This window comes from Leucoraja erinacea, chromosome 28 (assembly GCF_028641065.1).
Source record: "Leucoraja erinacea ecotype New England chromosome 28, Leri_hhj_1, whole genome shotgun sequence".
Classification (NCBI taxonomy): Eukaryota; Metazoa; Chordata; class Chondrichthyes; order Rajiformes; family Rajidae; genus Leucoraja; species Leucoraja erinaceus.
The window spans coordinates 15403546-15422385 of NC_073404.1; the positions used below are offsets into that span (position 1 = coordinate 15403546).

The following is an 18840-nucleotide window of genomic DNA, read 5'->3' on the forward strand; positions in this document are numbered from 1 at the left end:
AAAAGCATACCCAATCTGCAGTCACGTACATTGAATGGAAATCGGCTTGTAAACCTCCAGGCCTCGGGAATGTCACACCTACACGGAAACAAAGGGAATATAGAGTCGCTCGAGCCCGTAAATGTGAAACAGAAAAGGCCCATTACGCCCCTTGATCCGGGGGCAGGAACTAGTAAGTCAGTCCCTGGAGTCTGCCTCACCCCAGCAGGAGAGGCTGTCCAGTCCCTCAAGGCACGATTCCACCATGGCTGGACTGATTGGTGTTTTACCTCCACCGAGCTGCTTTGCTCCTCATCCCTCAGCTTCCTCACATTCAATAGGGAGCAGACTAAGATAATGACCACTGCTTTTATTTTTTAAAGTCCAATATGAACAAAGCATTTTTTTTTGGGGGGGGGGGGGGGGGAAAGAGGAGTGATAACCACAGCCAGCTCTCCTACCTATCTGGTTGAGACACACACTGTGTCTGAAATGATAATTAAAGGTGGAACAAGACCAGCTAAGGCACAGCATAGAATTATAAAAAGGAATATTTTGATTTAAAACATCAGCGGAAAAATGGTGCAGAAACCTGCAGCACTGTAAATATTATATCACATTTTTGGACCATGGGGTTCAATGTTTAATAAAAATATTTCATGTGCATGCTGACTGTCCATTACAAGTCCTTGGTATGCAATATTCAAATTGAGGATCCATTAGAAACCTATCCTCAGTCGCCGAGTTCTCATGCCTGTCGTCCAGGTCTCAAGATCCATAGAAAGTCTGGAATCAAACTTTCCTCACTCTTCATTTATCTAGTTTTCAACAATGACTCTGCTGCTCTGTCTCTGGGTATTCTGTCATGTGTACACTTCACCTTCAATTGTTCAATCAACCTAGTTGATTGGACTTGCCTCCATCAGATTTGTTTTTGGACTTTTTAGCCGGGGGTTCCTGGGTTTTCTCCGTGTTACCTGCTGCATTTTCCTTTGGAGTCTTCTTCCGTTTCCTAAACTTCTTCTTTTTCTTTTTGTCCATTCTGTCACTTGTGGCCTTTGGAGCTTCATCAGATTTTCCATCAGGATTTTCTTTCTTAATCTGCTCATTCTCCAGGGTTGGGGTTTTCTTTTTCTTCCAGTTCTTCCGCTTCTTGGTTTCTGGGAGAAACCCCTTCTTTTTCTTAAGAGTTCCCAGGTGCTGCTGCGGGATTTGGCAACTGCGCTTTGACCTTCACCTTCTGCGGTTTTCTGGTGGGAATGAAGAACAGGTTAGTCCAGCGGTCAGAAACCATCTCCCACGAGCTGCAATGGTACAAAAGGTTTATTGATGGTGCCACGCTCTGGGCTGGCAGGAGCGCGACGGGCATAGATAAGTTTTAAAAGATGAAAACCCCAGAAAATACCAACCGACTAAGTCATTTCAGAAAAATAATATGCAACACAGTTCACGCTGACAAATTTGCCACATTAGAACAGTAGTAGTCTGGTCTATGTCCAAAACCGTGCTCCAATTCCAACAGATTGTGTCTCAACTGTACATCAATAAGCGAATTCGGTATTCTGAAAAACGCAAGGAATCATGAGATTTGTCAAAGGTCATATGCTATGAAGAAAAATCGAACAAAGCGCTGCAGATACAGTGGGTAGAGTTTGGGTCCAATTTTTTGTATTTTTTCAAGCTGTATTTGTCAGTGGGCAGATGCGAGTGGAGGGGGGGGGGCGTGTAGGGATGGAGACTGGACCGGAGTAGAGACATTCTCCACAGCTGCACGCGCATTCTCGGTAGCTGCGCCTCATCCGCAGCCAGGATTGAACCCGGGTCCCCAGCGCCACAGTCACTGCTAAACCGCCACTGGACCACCCCCCCACCTCGAGTGTCCCATTCCCGCCCAGGGGGCATCCGGAGACATCCGAACCCACGGGACTGCGGCCCCCAGCCAGCGCGGAGAAGCGCCAATCCCAGCTCAATTCCACCTCACCCACCGGGCCAACCGACAGCTCTGGACCGACGATACCAGCAGCCACAGGCCCACAGCCAGCATGGAGAGAAAGCACCAACTCCAGCCCAACCCCACTCCAACTACAGAGGAACACACTTACCGATGGGCCGCTACGGCGACAAGTGCCAGTTCGCCCATGGCCTGGCAGAGCTGTGCTCCCTCAGCCGCCACCCCAAGTACAAGACGGAGCCGTGTCCCACCTTCCACACCATCGGCTTCTGCTCCTAAGGTACCCGCTGCCACTCTATCCACAACCCTGAGCAAGGGCCCCGGCCTCGCCTGCGCCAGAGCACCAGCCTGGGCTCGGCCTCCTCCAGCCTGGCGCTCGACTGGGCTGCGCTGCAGGCGGCCTTCAGCACTGACCTGGAGTTGGAGCTGGCCCGGACTCTGGGCTTGGGGATGGGCAAGGGAGGGGGAGGAGGTTCCTGCTGCCGCCAGCACCAACAGCAGCTCCAGCGGGCACCCGGCCTGCCCATGGCCCGCAGGAGCCCGTCCGCAGATTCTCTCTCCGACCAGGACGATTCCAGCAACAGCGGCTCCGAGTCGCCCGTCTTCGAGGAGGGCTGGCGGCTGCCCATCTTCAGCAGGATCTTGGCATCGGACTGAAGGGAGGGGGGTGTAGGTGGAGAGCTGCCGGACAACCCGGTGGGAAAGGCAGAGCCAAGCTGGAGCCAGCGGCTACATCGCCGGCCACAAGTCCGGGGGCCGCCCCGCCAACCCAGGGACACCCCGGACACCTCCAGACAGGGGCGACCCAGCAGCAACTCAGCAGCACCGGAGAGCCAGGCCCTACCTCAAACACGGATGAAACGCAAGCCTGAGACTACCGAGACTATTTATAGCAAGTGACCTATGACCTGGGTGTGCGCAGTCGGAATACCGAACTCGTTTATTCACTTTTTTTTCACTTCACGTTCCTCTGCATCCTTGCCTCACAAAACCTCAGGTTTCATTCTAAAAACTACTGGCCTGCCTGCTTGGGCACTGGAATCGCATTGCTCTTCAACTCTTATCTTCCCACCCTATAAGTACCCAATTGATCACTTTCGCCCTTGAAGCAGGTAACCAACACTTTGCTGCACCTATTCCATTTCTTAAATTCCTCTTTCTATCACTATATGAATCTTTAATTCTCTCCAACTTCATCTACTTCAGATCTTCTTCTTATCAAGTCCACACACAAGATTAGAAGTTGTTCAGCCAGAGCTGAACACACTTCTCAGCATCTGCATACAATGGTGTCTGTCTTGCGCTCCTTGTACGTGGTGGTGGAAAGATTGGTGAAACCAGGGCCACGACATGAACGCTCATTCCTTGACCCCATCTGAATCAGATGAAGTTCATGCAACCAAAAATGATCCCTGTTCAGCACTGTTGTTCACACCCAATTAAAACATTCTCTTTACCCTTATTCTTTATCACCCAATTCCCAACCGAGGTCGCTAGGTACCTTGGTCTACTTGGACAAGTTGGGCTGAAGGGCTCGTCTCCCTGCTGTATAACTTTGTGACTTTAATTACCAACGTATATTAAAAGGTTACTTCTAATTCCAGGCCCATTATTTTAAACTATTAATCTGTAGATAGATGTATTACAATTTTATATCCTTTGCTAATCTTTAATTCTACAGATTGCATTTCTGCTTTCTCACCTTTAATGAATTTTTTTTTTCATTGATGAAGCTGTGTTCTATTAATAATTCTATTCTTCTTCCTCTCCTAATTTCCATCACTCCTCTAAAGACTTAACATTAAAGCTCCCAGCTACCACTCTCTGGTTTCCTGGGCCGAATCTTGCTGAATCTAATAATAATGGTTAGATATTTCAGAACTGCCCATGGGTCCCGAACTCACAGTGCAAGTCCAGAGCTCTTCGAAATGGCAAAATGATGGGCGTTTCCAGCAATGCTTCAGTCCACAGTTGTCAAGATTCAACTCTTTACTAAAGGGTTTCGGCCCGAAACGTTGCCTATTTCCTTCGCTCCATAGATGCTGCCGCACCTGCTGAATTTCTCCAGCAATTTTGTCTACCTTCGATTTTCCAGCATCTGCAGTTCCTACTTGAACATTCAACTCTTTACCTCGCTTAAAGACTTCAACAGACTACTTCCCAGCTTTCTCTTGTCAGGAGTTCCTAACCAAATCAGTGTCTCCCAGCAGCTATATGCACAGGTTCATTTTTCCTCAATGCTTCTTTTTATAATATAGAGCAGCTATGCACACAATACTCCAGAAATTAACCAGATTGGCCAAACTAAACCTTGATTTTGAGATACACACTGATCCCAGCCTTTATCTATTCCTTCATTCAACAAGAGCATGCCTGACGTTGTACCTCAACACCATTTTCCTGTTCACATTGTTTACAGAGCGATTTTGTATTTCCTCTGACTTGTTTCTAGATACTGTCCATTTCCTTTCCTAAATATATTCCGGATATCAGGCTGTGCTCTAACACTGCATCTGGGATCTCTTCCCAAGATTTCCTTAACATGGATGTTATCTGAGTGAACTAAGGGCTTTAAAAGTGCTCAAGTTTAATCAGTCATTATTATTTCTCCTGTTTTTATTTCAAATCTGATTACATAATTTCCAAGATCATTTCCACCAAACCTGTCTCCCTGGAGCCTACTGAATCAGAGTAGTTACTGCCCTTGATATTGTCCCGTCTGCCCCTTGTGATCCGATTTCTATTCCAACCTTGTCGTGTATCCTTGGAATATTTGGTACCAGTTTTCCCCGTTCAACATTATGCTAAATGTTTCCAGTGCTATTCTCTTTTTACGATTCATTTTTCTCCAAATTTAATTTTCAACCCCTTAAAAACACTTTGTCTTCACACTATTACACTGATCACTAATGATCGTCCCCTTACTTTATTTTCTTACATGCCCCAATTAAAGTTTCCATCATTAGGTGCAGTGGCAAAGCCACCATGTTGTGCTTCTTATGTACAATGTTATTTCCAGAGATAACCATAAGAACGTCATTCCTTCTTACCACATCTATCTAGTTAATATTAGGGTAGGGGAAATCCTATAAGATTGTAGACAAAAAGCCATTGCTTGAATTTGTTTGCGTCGTTCTTTCCTCAACACTCTTCCACTATTTCTTGATCTGAATGTTGCTGTCTTAAACATTTTTTCATGTGCCCCTATGCACAGATTCTCATTTCAGCCTCACCGAGGCCTGTGTCATGTTTCATATTACCACTGCCATATCACTAATAAGTACACCTATTCTACCTCCCCGATATACGTCACAATCTCTTCTAAATATTTAATAATCTTTATTTTAAGACCCAATTTTTCCAAAGCCTCATTTCCAGTCGTCCCCATTATATCTGATTCCAAGCAATATCACCCATAGTCCCTCTGCTGTGGAGTTTTAGAAACCAACCAGAATGGCAATGAGATGAGATCCTTACTTGAATCCAAGTAGCTTCATTACGTGCCAATATAAATCAGAGATCTTGCAGGCATCTTCCAGCTCCTCCAGCGATTGCAGGACAGAAGTCAGCTCGGCTAACGAGATATCAAGCCTCTGCAGTGCAAAACACACACACATACACACTCATCAATACTTAACTGAAATGCTAACTTAATATGTAAAGGGAATGTGGGGGGGGAAACCTGGTATAACAAATGTCCACAAAGGCAAAACCATCAGATCGATCACTTATATACAAGTTCGGAGTACCTCAGGCCACTTTACGATTTCTGAAATACTTCCAAAACATTACCTGGTATTGTGTGGTATTCTTGGATCCAGTCAATGCACGATAGAATTTATTTACAAGAAGCAGACTTATTCTAAGCTCTCACTCCAATGTGTTAGCAGAGCAGCCCATGAGATAGATCTGGCTCCTGGGCCTGGCCAAGCTGGCCATCCGCGAGTCACGGCGCCAGACGGTGGAGGGCTCTACCCGAGCCAGCTGCCTGCCCCTTTTCCGGGGTTACGTCCGTGCCCGGGTGGGATTAGAAAGGGAATACGCCCTGTCTGTGGGCACCCTGAGGGAGTTTCGGGACCGCTGGGCTCCGCAGGGTGTTGAATGTATCCTCAATAAGGATTGTATCATAGTTGTATAGTAGTTTATTACGGATACATGTTTGTATTGTATTATGGTGGTGGGTTCTGGTTTGTTTTATTGTAGTGTAAATATTATTTTTAATAATTGAATAAATTTTGTTTTTATATAAAAAAAAAGAGATAGATCTGGAGCAGCAAACCCAAGCCTTATCCACCCATTCTAGTGGTTTGGGTGTTCATTACTGATATCATGGGAGCCCATGAGACACAAAGCAGGCTGACTGGGCATTTAATTTGTATTTATTACATGGCAAAACCTGCAAGCTTATAAAGCTTCTACAAATAAAATCACCATTATAACACTGGCTTAGTGTTGCCCAATTTAAGGTAAAAGGAAAAGCTGCAATCCACCTGTCCTCATTATGAAACTGTAGCACGGTGACAAATTGAAGAGCTGAATTTAAAGACTGCCCTCGATTACATGATTTCCCAGAACTTTACAACCAATAATGCAATAATATGGTCATTGCTATAATAATCTAAGCAAGGGATGACTATTGACCAGGACACCAATCCTTCTACTCATGGTATTGGAGCTTTTACAGACCCCCACTGCCAAAGTATTAGCAATATATTATAGGACACTTCCTTCTGTATACCCATATTATCATCAATCCAATATGTTCTCTTATAATGCCCTATGCCACTAATGTTTTTGCCTTAAACCAAATACACATGAAGTATTTGAGAGGCAGTCACATAAGGCCCAGCCTTTCAGTGTCCAGTAGCGGCAGGACCCTAAACTCCTGAAGATACCACCCCAGTCAGTAGCACTCCCAGCACTACAGCAAAATGATATGCCCAAATCACTGCAGATGGCCTTGAACATACAGTATCTAACTGAAGGGGACTGCCCTTCAAGTCGGCAAATCTATAAACGATCTGTACTCATCAAAACTTAAAATAGGCCAACATATTTACTGACAACAGTGTAAACTACAAATTGGAAGAAGCTGATTTATGGACTCAGTCCTCTGAATAACTCAAGGGACTCTCCAACAAATGGCTAATGTGTTGCCGTTATTCTTCTGTTCCTAAGGTAAACCAGATGAGCCACATGCAGACTAATTAGGACACGTAGGTATGAAAGAGCTAAGAGTCAAAAATGGAGTCGTTCTTCTACAAAAGCATGATCGAGTAGAACAAAAGAATGGCTCGGTGCCAAGTCTGAATGACTTTGTAAATTATATGGAACACAATATGGAGGACAGGTTGTCTTTTCAATAAAGACATTGATGGCAGCCTGTGTAATAACATGTGCTTCTTTTCAAGGCCATAAAGAAGCCAAGATTGGAAAAAAAATAGCTGACGTTCCAGAGATAAGTAATAACTTGTTATTGGATGAGCTTGATTTGGACCCAGCTTTTCCTATATTGTGAAAGGCTACAGAATCTTTCAGTCATGCCATATTCAGACTTGGTAGGTGTGTTTTACTGATAAGAAAAATGTATAATTGTGCTAACTCTCCTTTGTTCTGTGAGTGGGAGCCCGAGAAGCACTGAGCAACGTTTGTGCTCATTGTAGATCTCTGCCACTCCCGTCTGACGTATCAATTAAAGATTGCCATGGTCTACCTTTAACAGTTTTTGTTGCTATCTGCTTTTTAAGAAACAAACTTTGACAGGTAGAGCAGTTTCAGGTGTCCATGCAGTCATTTCTAATGTATCTGCTTTCTAACCATTTCAGCCATAGGAAAGAGATTTCAACAAAGATCAGAAACAACCCAATATTATCATGATTTCGTATTTTTCACTGTTACCTGTTGAGTCACAGTCTTGACAAGGAACTGAACCAGCTCCAAGCATTTTCTAACTTCCTCCTGTTCCACCTTTAGTTTGACAGCAGTTACAGTCTTCAAACACTGTAGCAGAGGAATGAAAACAAAGTAAGGCATTCATCTAGAAACACACCATTATATTGTGTATTATACACAAATGCTTGGCCCTCGTACACTGCCGAGGCATCTCATCACCCCCTCTGCTACCTCTTGTTCAGCTCCTTGAGAGCATTGTCTGGAGTTGCAAATTCTTTCACCCAGTTCAAACCTTTGCATGGCTTTGTGCCTCTATGACATTCTAGAACCCAATTAGTTAGTTCTATTGCAAGTCTAATTAACTAATTTTCTGCATATTGAACTCTATAAATTTGACCAAGCTTCTGTCGCTTGCCCTCAACTATTTTTTTGGGTTCTATTTCAGGTTTTGTCAGACATTTTGCAACATTATCTAAACACAATCACTGACTGTGGATAGCGAAGCGAAGGTACTGGCACTCCTGACTCTATCATGCTGAGTGTCAGAGTGTCCTCAATGATGTTGTCTACCACCTGTTGTCTTGACCAACTGGACTGCGATACTCAAAGTCCATGCGTAAACTATTTAACTGATAAGACTCACACATGCACTTTGTCCAGCAGAGACCTCTGGTTAGCAATCCTAACGAGTGCTGGAGAGGTAATCGAGAAGCAGGGCATTGAATTATTTTGAAAACATTTCGACCTTTATTTTCTCCCCAGACTTTCTTCCACTAGTGTTACAACTGTATGATAAAACACTGCAATGATCCTGCTGTTTCAAGACTGTTGGGTGATCTGGCAGTATAAAAACAGCACATTCTCAGTTTTCAGAGTGACCTGTGTTGTAGATGAGAAGGTCGTCTGGACAGTGCACATTAAGTAGCCAATGCCAAAACTGGCAGGGTGCCAAGTAAGTTAAATCACTAGCCGCCCGTATGCCTCATTCTGTTGCGATAAACAACCTTGAACAATGCACCTTACCAGGAATGAAAGGCTGCTTGACAATAGCAAAAACAGTTTGGATAAATATTTGGGAACAAAGCAGACTTAGATAAATATTTTGCAGTCTTCACAACTTATTTTGCGGGGAAGCAAGAAATCCTGCATTGTCGAGTGTTTCCTCAGGAGATGGAATAATTTGGGTTGCATTGTGAGAAAGCAAAATGTAAATTTTTTTTTGGATAATGGATTTGACAGTCTATTTGATTTCTTCTGCTGTGAATAGAATACAAGGTTGCACCAAGTTGAAATTGCTCAATTGAAATTGGGTTAGAATTGCTGCATTTCAGTTAATGAATAAAACTGCTTTACATGAAAAATACAATATCCCATTAATTTTCTTTGTTATTTGCAATACAAATTACATGTTGCTGGAAGCAAGGGACCTAACTAATCCGGCAGCTTCGTCAAGGCATCTTGAAACTGTGCACTCAGGGCATATCTTTTGGCTAAACTTTTCCTCTTAACCAAACATATTAAATTGCTAATGAGAAGTTAACAGTCTGATGAGGAAGTAAAGGGTAATGAATTCAATTTCATTTACAAATGTCCAAGAGAGGCAAAGACTTAACTGAAAAGAGTAAAATATCTTAATTATAATTTTTTTTTAATCCATAATTACATCTGAAGGAATAAGACTTCCTAGTGCAGCGATTGAAAAGCAAAAAAAAACCCCTAAAATCCTGGATACTTTCAGCAGATCTACGGAGAATCAGCATCGATGGAGAGGCAGGCAGGTTAATGACCCCCTCATTTTGTTGTGGAGTAGAACACCTCGCTGTTCTAGGTGCCAACTGCTCTACATCGGTGAGACCAGGCACAGGCTTGGCGATCGCTTCGCCCAACACCTCCGCTCAGTTCGTATTAACCAACCTGATCTCCCGGTGGCTCAGCACTTCAACTCCCCCTCCCATTCCGAATCCGACCTTTCAGTCCTGGGCCTCCTCCATGGCCAGAGTGAGTCCCACAGCAAATTGGAGGAGCAGCACCTCATATTTTGTTTGGGTAGTTTACACCCCAGCAGTATGAACATTGGCTTCTCCAATTTCAGGTAGTCCTTGCTTTCTCCCTCCTTCCGTTCCCCCTCCCAGCTCTCCCACTGCCCACTGTCTCCGCCTCTTCCTTTCTTCTTCCCGCCACCCCCCACATCAGTCTGAAGAAGGGTCTCAACCAGAAACGTCACCTATCCTTCGTTCCATAGATGCTGCCTCACCCGCTGTGTTTCTCCAGCATTTGTGTCTCCCCTCATTCTGTGGTGTAGTATTTAATTTTCAGCACCATCTTAGGGCATAATGCTGATGTTAAATGACAATGTTCTTCGCCTCAGGGAGAGCAACATGTCCTGATAGTAACTGCACGTTGCAGGTCAATTTACAAATAAACCATGAGATTCACTATTGCTACAACAGTAAATTCTGATGAACCGTACCCGAGTACATCTTGGTTTTGGTTATTTGCTTAATCAACGGTTTGAGGAATTCAATTACCTGTGTGACTTGACTAATAACTTCAGTGATGAGCTCGTTCCACTTGTCGCCTGGGAAAGATTGCCTCACATCCTGGGATTGGAGAGCCTGCAGGACGAGACAGCAGGCCTGACCCTGCAAAATTGGTAAAGATTGATTAAATGCAGCGACCACATCAAAAGCTCTCATCAAAAGAAAGAATCCCACACATCCCTTCCTCAAGGATGCTTGAGTAAAAACTTGAGTACAGGACCACTAGGTGGTAGCCAATGATCTGTCTCATCCTCGTCCTTTTCTTCTTTTGCTGTTTTTAGTCTGCTGTTAAATGTATGCTTTAGTGTATCTTTAGTTTTGTATTATGTGGGGCGTAGGGGAACTTTTTATCTCTATCCTCGACGGAGATGCGACTCTTCCGTATCTTCGTCCGCACTGCGGCCTAACATCGAGTGTAACCAAAATGTATAAAAATGGCCTTTAATAAAATCTGACAATGTGCACTATGACCACACATGATTTTTTTTCAATTATAAATCTCAAATTGTGGCGTATAGAGGCAAATAAATAAATGATGCATCTTTGTCCCAAACATTATGGAGGGCACTGTATTTAAACTTATGAAACAATTTGATCTTTGCTCATCACATGATTATTCCATCAGGTTTGCTGCTGTATGTTTCTGTTGCTATATAATTATCCTCCTTGTAAATACATTCTTGCTCTTCACCCTGCGCAGAATAATTGGATAATGAGATATATGCTGGAGACACAAAGAACGGCAGATGCTAGTATGTTGTGCAAAACACAAAGTGTTAAAATAACTCAGCAGGTCAGGCAGCATTTTTGGAAGACATGGATAGGAGACCTTTCTTCAGTCTCATTGTAGCAGGGGGATGAAAAAGCAGGGGGATGGAAAAAGAGGTGGGGGCAGGACAAAGCCAGGCAATTATTTACTAACTTTGTGAATGAACCATCGAGTCTATGGTGCTGTTTAAAATAAATCGTCTCTCTCACTCATGCCACACATACCAGTCGAAGCACAGTTCAAGAAAGCCATAGATTATTTGATGGAAACCAATATCCCATTGCAGGAGGGAAGTTTCACTGAAATGAGTGTTACCAACTGATTAATAACTGGCAGTGGTTTGAGTGAGACACAACATTGTATCAACATATGTTGCTATTGACCAAACAAGTACAAAAACAAAGAACTGCAAATACTGGTTTATACCATACAAAGTGCTAAAGTAACTCAGTGGGTTAGGCAGCATCTCTAGAGAAAAAGGACAGGTGCCGTTTCGGGCCGGGATCCTTCTAGAAGTGTCCTGACTTGAAACGTTACCCATTCGTTTTCTCCAGAAATGCTGCCTGACCGTCGTGCTGCGTTTATCCAGCGATTTGTGTCCAGCTTTGTTGCTATTTACAATTTGGCCTTGGCAGGGTAAAAGTCAACTAGTGCAGTTGCTACCAATTGAAAATGTAAATAGAAAATGGCAGTATTTGCCGATCAGTGGTGCTCTACTTACCTCAGAAGGCTGGAGATTTAAACCCCATTCTAAGGTGAACACAGGATACAGGTACCATTTGATAACTATACTGAGAAAGTTTTGCAATATCTGAAGTGCTATCAAGACAATTAAGTGAGGCTGCACCTGCCTTCTCAGATGGACATAAACTATACAAAAACAATGGCTTGAAGAAACGTCACTCCCAAATGCTATACAGGTTTGGAAATACAAAGCAGGTCAAGCAGCATAACAAACTAAAATACCCAACAAGCTGCAAAACATTTATTTTTTCTGGTAATTACTTTACTACACGATGAAGTAAAAGTAATTGGAAGTTTAAATAAACATACCCTAGATTGTGGGGATTTTCATCAGGATCAGGATACAAATAAAATTTGACATGCCACTTTATATAAGTACACTATCCCCAAAACTGTGCACACTCATTTTGTTAAATAACTTCTTGATTGCATTAAATGGCCATCGCCATTATCAAGTCAACAAACATGTATAATAATTAGTGCTCTTCTTGATTCAGCAACAAGGATCTCACTGGAATGGATGGAATTCAAATTTATTTTTAAGTCAATATCCTACAGAAACAAAAAATATGTAAAGACTGTATGTCTCTCAATAGTCTGGTGGCAACTTGCAATTGCTTGTAACCTCCAGGCACTCCTGTGAACTATTTTAACAATTAAGCCCCACCTCTTTTAATGGTTAAAAGATGTGGGTGGGTTCAGCATCACACAGGATTTCCAAATTTGCTACCAAAGTCTGTTAGAAACAACAAACCTTGCACGGATGCCCAACTGTGATATGATGGACTTTAATTAAAGACATAGTTCATGTCCCATTTGCAATTATATACCTGTGTGAGTTTGACACATCAAGATTACATCTTCCCAGTAATACCTGCAAAATGGAATAGCTGGGGATCCAGCGATGATCCCTGCAACACACCACTGGCCACAGCCTTCCAACCCAAAATTAACCCGTTCATTCCTGTTCTGTTCTTGCACTTCCCCATGCCACCAAAATTAATAGCTATCTGGGAGATCACAAAGAGGAGGTATGAAGATGAAGATTGGTGCCATTTATGAAGCAAATGTTCTGATTTTACGTCCTTATTGTAATTTTACTTTCCTTGAAATTGCACTGCTTAATTAAAGAAAGAAAAAGTGTGTCTCGGTTAATGTTATCTTCCCATCCAGGACTCAATTCACCCGTTCAAAGTGATACAGCAAATTTTCTTTGCACCCTGATGAAAATGCCCAGCAATACGTGGAATAATATTCAACTTCATCTTGCTTTTACTACATCATAACAGCTGCATCATTCAGTTATCAGAAAATAATTGATTCTCAGCTTTTTGGGTATTTTAGCTACATAGGTTGAACGTAATAACTGTCTTCCTGAGGTGTCAGTAACAGTCATGAAATAAGTGAAGGACATTGAAGATATTGGGGTGGATTTCATTGCAAATACAGATGATTCCAGCACATTTTATAACCAGACTATTGTTCTTTAATGGTTCTTTCCAATACAAATCTCAAATTGTGGAGTACAGAGGCAAATAAATAAATGATGGGTCTTTGTTCCAAACATTATGAAGGGCACTGTATCTTACAAAATAGACGCAGTTGGTAAAGCAAATGCTGCACAATGTCAGTGACCCAGGGTTCAATCCTGCCTTCGGGTGCTGTTCATGTGAAGTTTGCACGTTCTTCCCGTGACTGTGCGTTTTTTTCCCCCAAGTGGTCTTGTTACCTTCCACATCCCAAAGATATATGGATCGATAGGTTAACTGTATGTTGTAAATGAGTGGTATAATCTTGGGGATGTTGATGAGAACATTGGGAGAATAAAAAGTGGGATTGGTGTAAATGATGACTGATTTCTGGCACGATCTTCCCGTTGCCATGCCTAATCTTTGCATGACTATAAAACTAAGTGAATGAATTAAAGATAAATATAGCAAGGTACCAGAAGGAAATGAAGGGTTAAGTTAAAAGGAACCTGTGCTTTGATCTATGTTCTAATTACAGAAAAGGGAGTAAGTACTAAATTACTCATGAGCTCATCTTAGATACATTTTAGGAACGTTTCCAATTGAGCCAGATTAACTCCTGGTTACTCACGTAGTCAAATAACTGCACGCATTCTTTTTGTATACCTTACAAAAGGTATACACGCACAGGTACATAGCCAGGAATTATGCAGCATGACTGCACAGATTCACATGCCTGTGTTGAAGTGGAAGGATGCCAAGCATATAATTAGCAAATCTGACTGAGCTTTTTACCCTTACGTTAATAATAATTAGGTAACTGTGATGATGGAACCAAGATATTTATGTCATCAGATGTGTAGGAAAGAACTGCAGATACTGGTTTAAAAGCGAAGGTAGACAAAATGCTGGAGTAACTCAGCGGGACAGGCAGCATCTCTGGAGGGAAAGAATGGGTGGCGTTTCGGGTCGAGACCCTTCTTCAGACCCGAAACGTCACCCATTCCTTCTCTCCAGAGATGCTGTCTGTCCCGCTGAGTTACTCCAGGATTTTGTGTCTAGCGTTATGTCATCGGAGTTTGGCTATAAAAGGTACAGTCATGCACATATGCACAAGGTAATTATGAATGATAATTTACCTGATCTAAGTATCTGCCAAATATTGATTTGACAGACTAATTGGAAGTTAGTGACTAAGTCTGTAGGGTCACAATGTTGGGAGAGACAGTAGAAAGAGGGATGGCCACATCGGAGGACCTCAATCAGTGTGGATCAGTAACATCTCCTCCACACTGACGATCAGCATAGGTGCTCCTAAAGGCCGCGTACTTAACCCCCCCAGCTCTACTTTCTTTACACCTACGAGGCGAAGTAACACTCCAATTCCAACTATAATTTCGCCAATGACACCATTGCTGTTGGTCAAATCACAGGTGATGATGAGTCAACATACAGATGAGAGATTGAACATCTGGTTGAGTGCAGTCGAAACAACAACTTCCGCTCATCGTCAACAAGACCATGAAACTAGTGGGTAGGAAGGAATTGCAGATGCTGGTTTAAACCAAAGCTTTTTGTGTCTACCAAGCAACTAATCAGTGATTTCAGAAAAGGGAAATAAACAAAAAAAAAGGCCAGTTTTCACCGGTGGGTTGGCAGTGAAGTGAGTTAGCAGCTTCAAATTCCTGGGCATTAATGTTGCACATGTCGTGTCCTGGGTAGAGTACAAAAGTATAATGATGAAGAAGGCATGCTAGCAACTCCATTTTTAGAAGTTTAAAGAGATTCAGTAAATCTCCAAATACTCCTGTAGATATCCTGTAGAGTATCTCGACTGGCTACATCATGGTCTGGTAAGGCAATTCCAACACACAAGAATGCAAGAGGCTGCAAATAGCATTGGACTTGGCCCTGTCCATGGCAGACACAGCCTCCCCACCATTGAAAACATCTACATGAGCCTCTGCATCAAGGCCGTGACATCTATCAACAAGGAACCTCATCATCCGGGCCCCCTTCTCGCTGTTATGATCGGGCAGGAAGTACAGAAGCATTAAATTGTACAGCACCAGGTTCAATTTAATGACTGATTCAACAACATCATTTAAGAGAAAGCATGCTGTAGGATATAGAATACCTGGTTTCCTCCTAGTGGACGTGATGTACAATTGCAAATATATTTGCAGTACAACAGTGGCACAACATGATTACATATTAAAGCACTGATGTCCCTTGATAGTTAACAAGGTTAGCTAATTAGAACATACTCTGATTTGTTGCAGTGACAGGAATTTAAGCATAATCCCTCTTATTAACGCATCAAAGTCCATTCGTGGAAGAAAGTAGGTAGGAGAGTCATCTTAAAACTGGGCAGAAATGATAGGGGGCAATATCTATCAGATTACAGATGATCAGATGGCTTGAGACTTCAATCTTACCCTGGGAACTATAGCCCCATATCTAAAGTGTAATTCTCAGTAGTAGGGAGCTGGTAAAAATAGCCCACATCTCACATCACTAGCAGACATGCATTAACTGATTAGTACCAGGTAGATGCAATATTAAAAAATTGCAGAGACTGAGACAACCTTCTCAGCTTTACTGTAGCAGAGGGAACCGACAAGATGCGCCATTGTCAAAATGCTGTTAAACACAAATAACACCAATACACGCCTCCTGTGGTGTACTGTTGCTGTTTGTCACAGCAGCGGGATGAAGGACATCTGAACACTGACTGAACTTTGTCATCCAGGATCATCACTTTAAAATCCACAAGAATCCAGAGTTGGAAACAGTGGTGACCTAGGAAACTGTGGCTATTTAGTCAGACATTATGAAACGAACTTGCAAAAAGCCGTATTCTTGTTCTCTGTGCTCAGCATGCTCTTGGGTTATGCAACCTCAGCACGAATGAATTAAGCACAAAATGATTACACTGCCGAATGAAGCCACAAACCTGGATAACAAAGGAATCACAGATGGTTGAGAAACACAACTTGAGAAACACAACTTTTCCGTGCTGTAATTGTTATATGGTTATTTTTTTTTCATTTTCTTTTGGGACCCATCTTTAGATTTAGTCAGGGAGTTTTGGAGTGGGGTGTGGCTACATGCACATATATATGCTCAAGAATGGACAATAGACAATAGATGCAGGAGTCGGGCATTCGGCCCTTCGAGCCAGCACCGCCATTCAATGTGATCATGGCAGATCATCCGCAATCAGTACTCCGTTCCTGCCTCCTCCCCAAATCCCCTGACTCCGCCATCTTTAAGAGCCCTAACTAGCTCTCTTTTGAAAGTATCCAGAGAACCGGCCTCCTGAGGCAGAGAATTCCAGACTCGCAACTCTCTGTGAGAAAAAGCATTTCCTCGTCTCTGTTCTATATGGCTTACCCCTTTTTCTTAAGGTGGAAAGTGAAAGAAGTTGGGTTAATTTTAGATGTGTGATCACTTACAATAGACTTATATTTAGCTCTTTTAGAATTGTCAATATTTTCATAAGTTGCTTGACAGAAATTTGATGTGAACTGAACCAATATGGAGACAGTAGGTCCAGTGAGAAAAGTAAGGAAGAGAAATTGATATTAAGCAGCAGGTTAGAGATGAATGGGTTTAGGAAGCTCAGGGTGTAGACAGGCAATGACATGACTGCCAATTGCGAAAGCGAAAAAGGAAAATGCGTAAAGGCGAGAGCTGCACATTTCAAAGGGCAAGGTTTAACTTTACATCATACTGCAAGCAAATAGGCAATGCTCTAAATACTTTTGAGATAATTCATTGCATCAAAAATAAAAAAGGCTCTTCAGTTGTTCCAAGGAATTACTAGTCTTTTTGCATTCAATCAATGCTTTCATTCATGGAGTCACAGAGCATGGAATCAGGCCCTTCGGCCCAAATTGCCCAAGCCAACAAAGATGCCCATCTCCTCTAATGGCAGTTGTTTGGCCTGTACAAATCTCTTTTAAATGTTATTATAGTGTCGGCCCTTGGGCAGCTTGATTGCCCCTGGTTCTTATAAAATCTTTCCCATTTTATTTTAAATCTATGTCCTCTGGTTCTAGATTCCCTCCTCTGGATTCATTCCTCCTGTGCTCCAAGGAATAAAGTCCTATCCTGCCCAACCTCTCCCTATAGCTTAGACCCTCAAGTCCAAGCAACGTCCTTGTAAATCTTTGCACTCTTTCGAGCTGAACATCATCTTTCATATAGTAGGGTGACCAGAACCGAACACGATACTGCTAATGGTTCAAGATTCAAATTTATTAGTCACATGCACCATAAGGTACAGTGAAATTAATTTCATGCGACTCCAAATTAAAATTGCTCCAAATGCTCAGCAGGTTAAGAAGCTGCTGTGGTGAAAAATTTAATTAAAGTTGTAAGTCTTTGACCTTTCATTAGAACTAGGATTAAAATTAGAAAGATGGTTTAATTGCAGAGCCATGGAAAGTAACTGGAAAGACTGGTTGCCTGAAATTATAAAAGTCAAAGTCACTAAGAGGTATATTTGTCTAGTCATGAGATTAACTGTTTTTTATGTTTACAATTGGGCTCCTTGATTCTTACAATGCTTTGATCGGCAGGTTCCCTCTTTGAAGAAATGAAACACTCCCAGTTATGTTTGATTGCTATTTATGGTAAATACAGTCTACATTCAGGAACATGTAACAATGAAGCCTCTCTCTTTTAATAGTAGCAATAATTACGTACACCATGGAAGTCCAAGAGAGCTCAATAACTTGAAAGTGCATGGCTTATTGAACCAGTACGATTTATAAGATGCACAGATTGGAGTGGTGAAGTAGGTCACCCTGCCTTGACACCCCAAGTCCAAGCATCCTGGATCATATCCCTTGGGATAGACACAAAATGATGGAGCAACTCAACAGGTCAGGCAGCATCTCTGGAGAAAAGGAACAGGTGACATTTCAGCTCGATATCCTTCCTCAGACTGAGATATCCCTTGGGAAATAGGTTTCATGCTGACCAGGCCTGGTATCCCAGGTTTTAAGCAGCTCAATGCCTTATTCCAATAAGCCAATAAGCACAGTCTTTCAGGAACCCAGCTGGCAACTGACAAACATTCAGGAGGACCAGTCAAGAAATGAAGAATTAGCAGCTGAAGATTGCCAGGCCGCAGATGTTATCACCACTAGAATGTGCTAGGTGGCAAATTCAATCAAATATTCCTCACTCATCTAGCATTTATGTTAATTCTATATAGGACTGTAGGCTTTATTAGTAGACCAAGGAACTGAATTCTAGAAGCAAGGTAAACTTGACTGCCTTTAACATCAAGACATCATTTGACACAGTGTGATATCACAAAGCCCTGGTAAAACAATGGCATCAGATGATTTTTTTTTTAACGGAATCAAACCTTGTACAATGCAAATTGGCTGTGGTTGTTACAGTTTAATCATCCCAGCCACAGATAATCAATGCACAAGCTCCTCAGGGCAATGTCCTGAGCTCAACCATCATCAGTTGCTA

General features: G+C 42.4%; 1 protein-coding gene across 1 annotated transcript in view; it reads right to left on the reverse strand.

The window, feature by feature from the left end:
- Positions 1–613: 613 nt before the first annotated feature.
- mybbp1a (MYB binding protein (P160) 1a) overlaps positions 614–18840 on the reverse strand; it is a 64432-nt gene continuing 46205 nt past the window's right edge. Inside the window, 5 exon segments of the mRNA XM_055657847.1 lie at positions 614–1173; positions 1175–1229; positions 5408–5523; positions 7829–7930; positions 10351–10464. Coding sequence (XP_055513822.1) covers positions 874–1173; positions 1175–1229; positions 5408–5523; positions 7829–7930; positions 10351–10464 — 687 coding nt within the window. The 3' untranslated portion in view covers positions 614–873.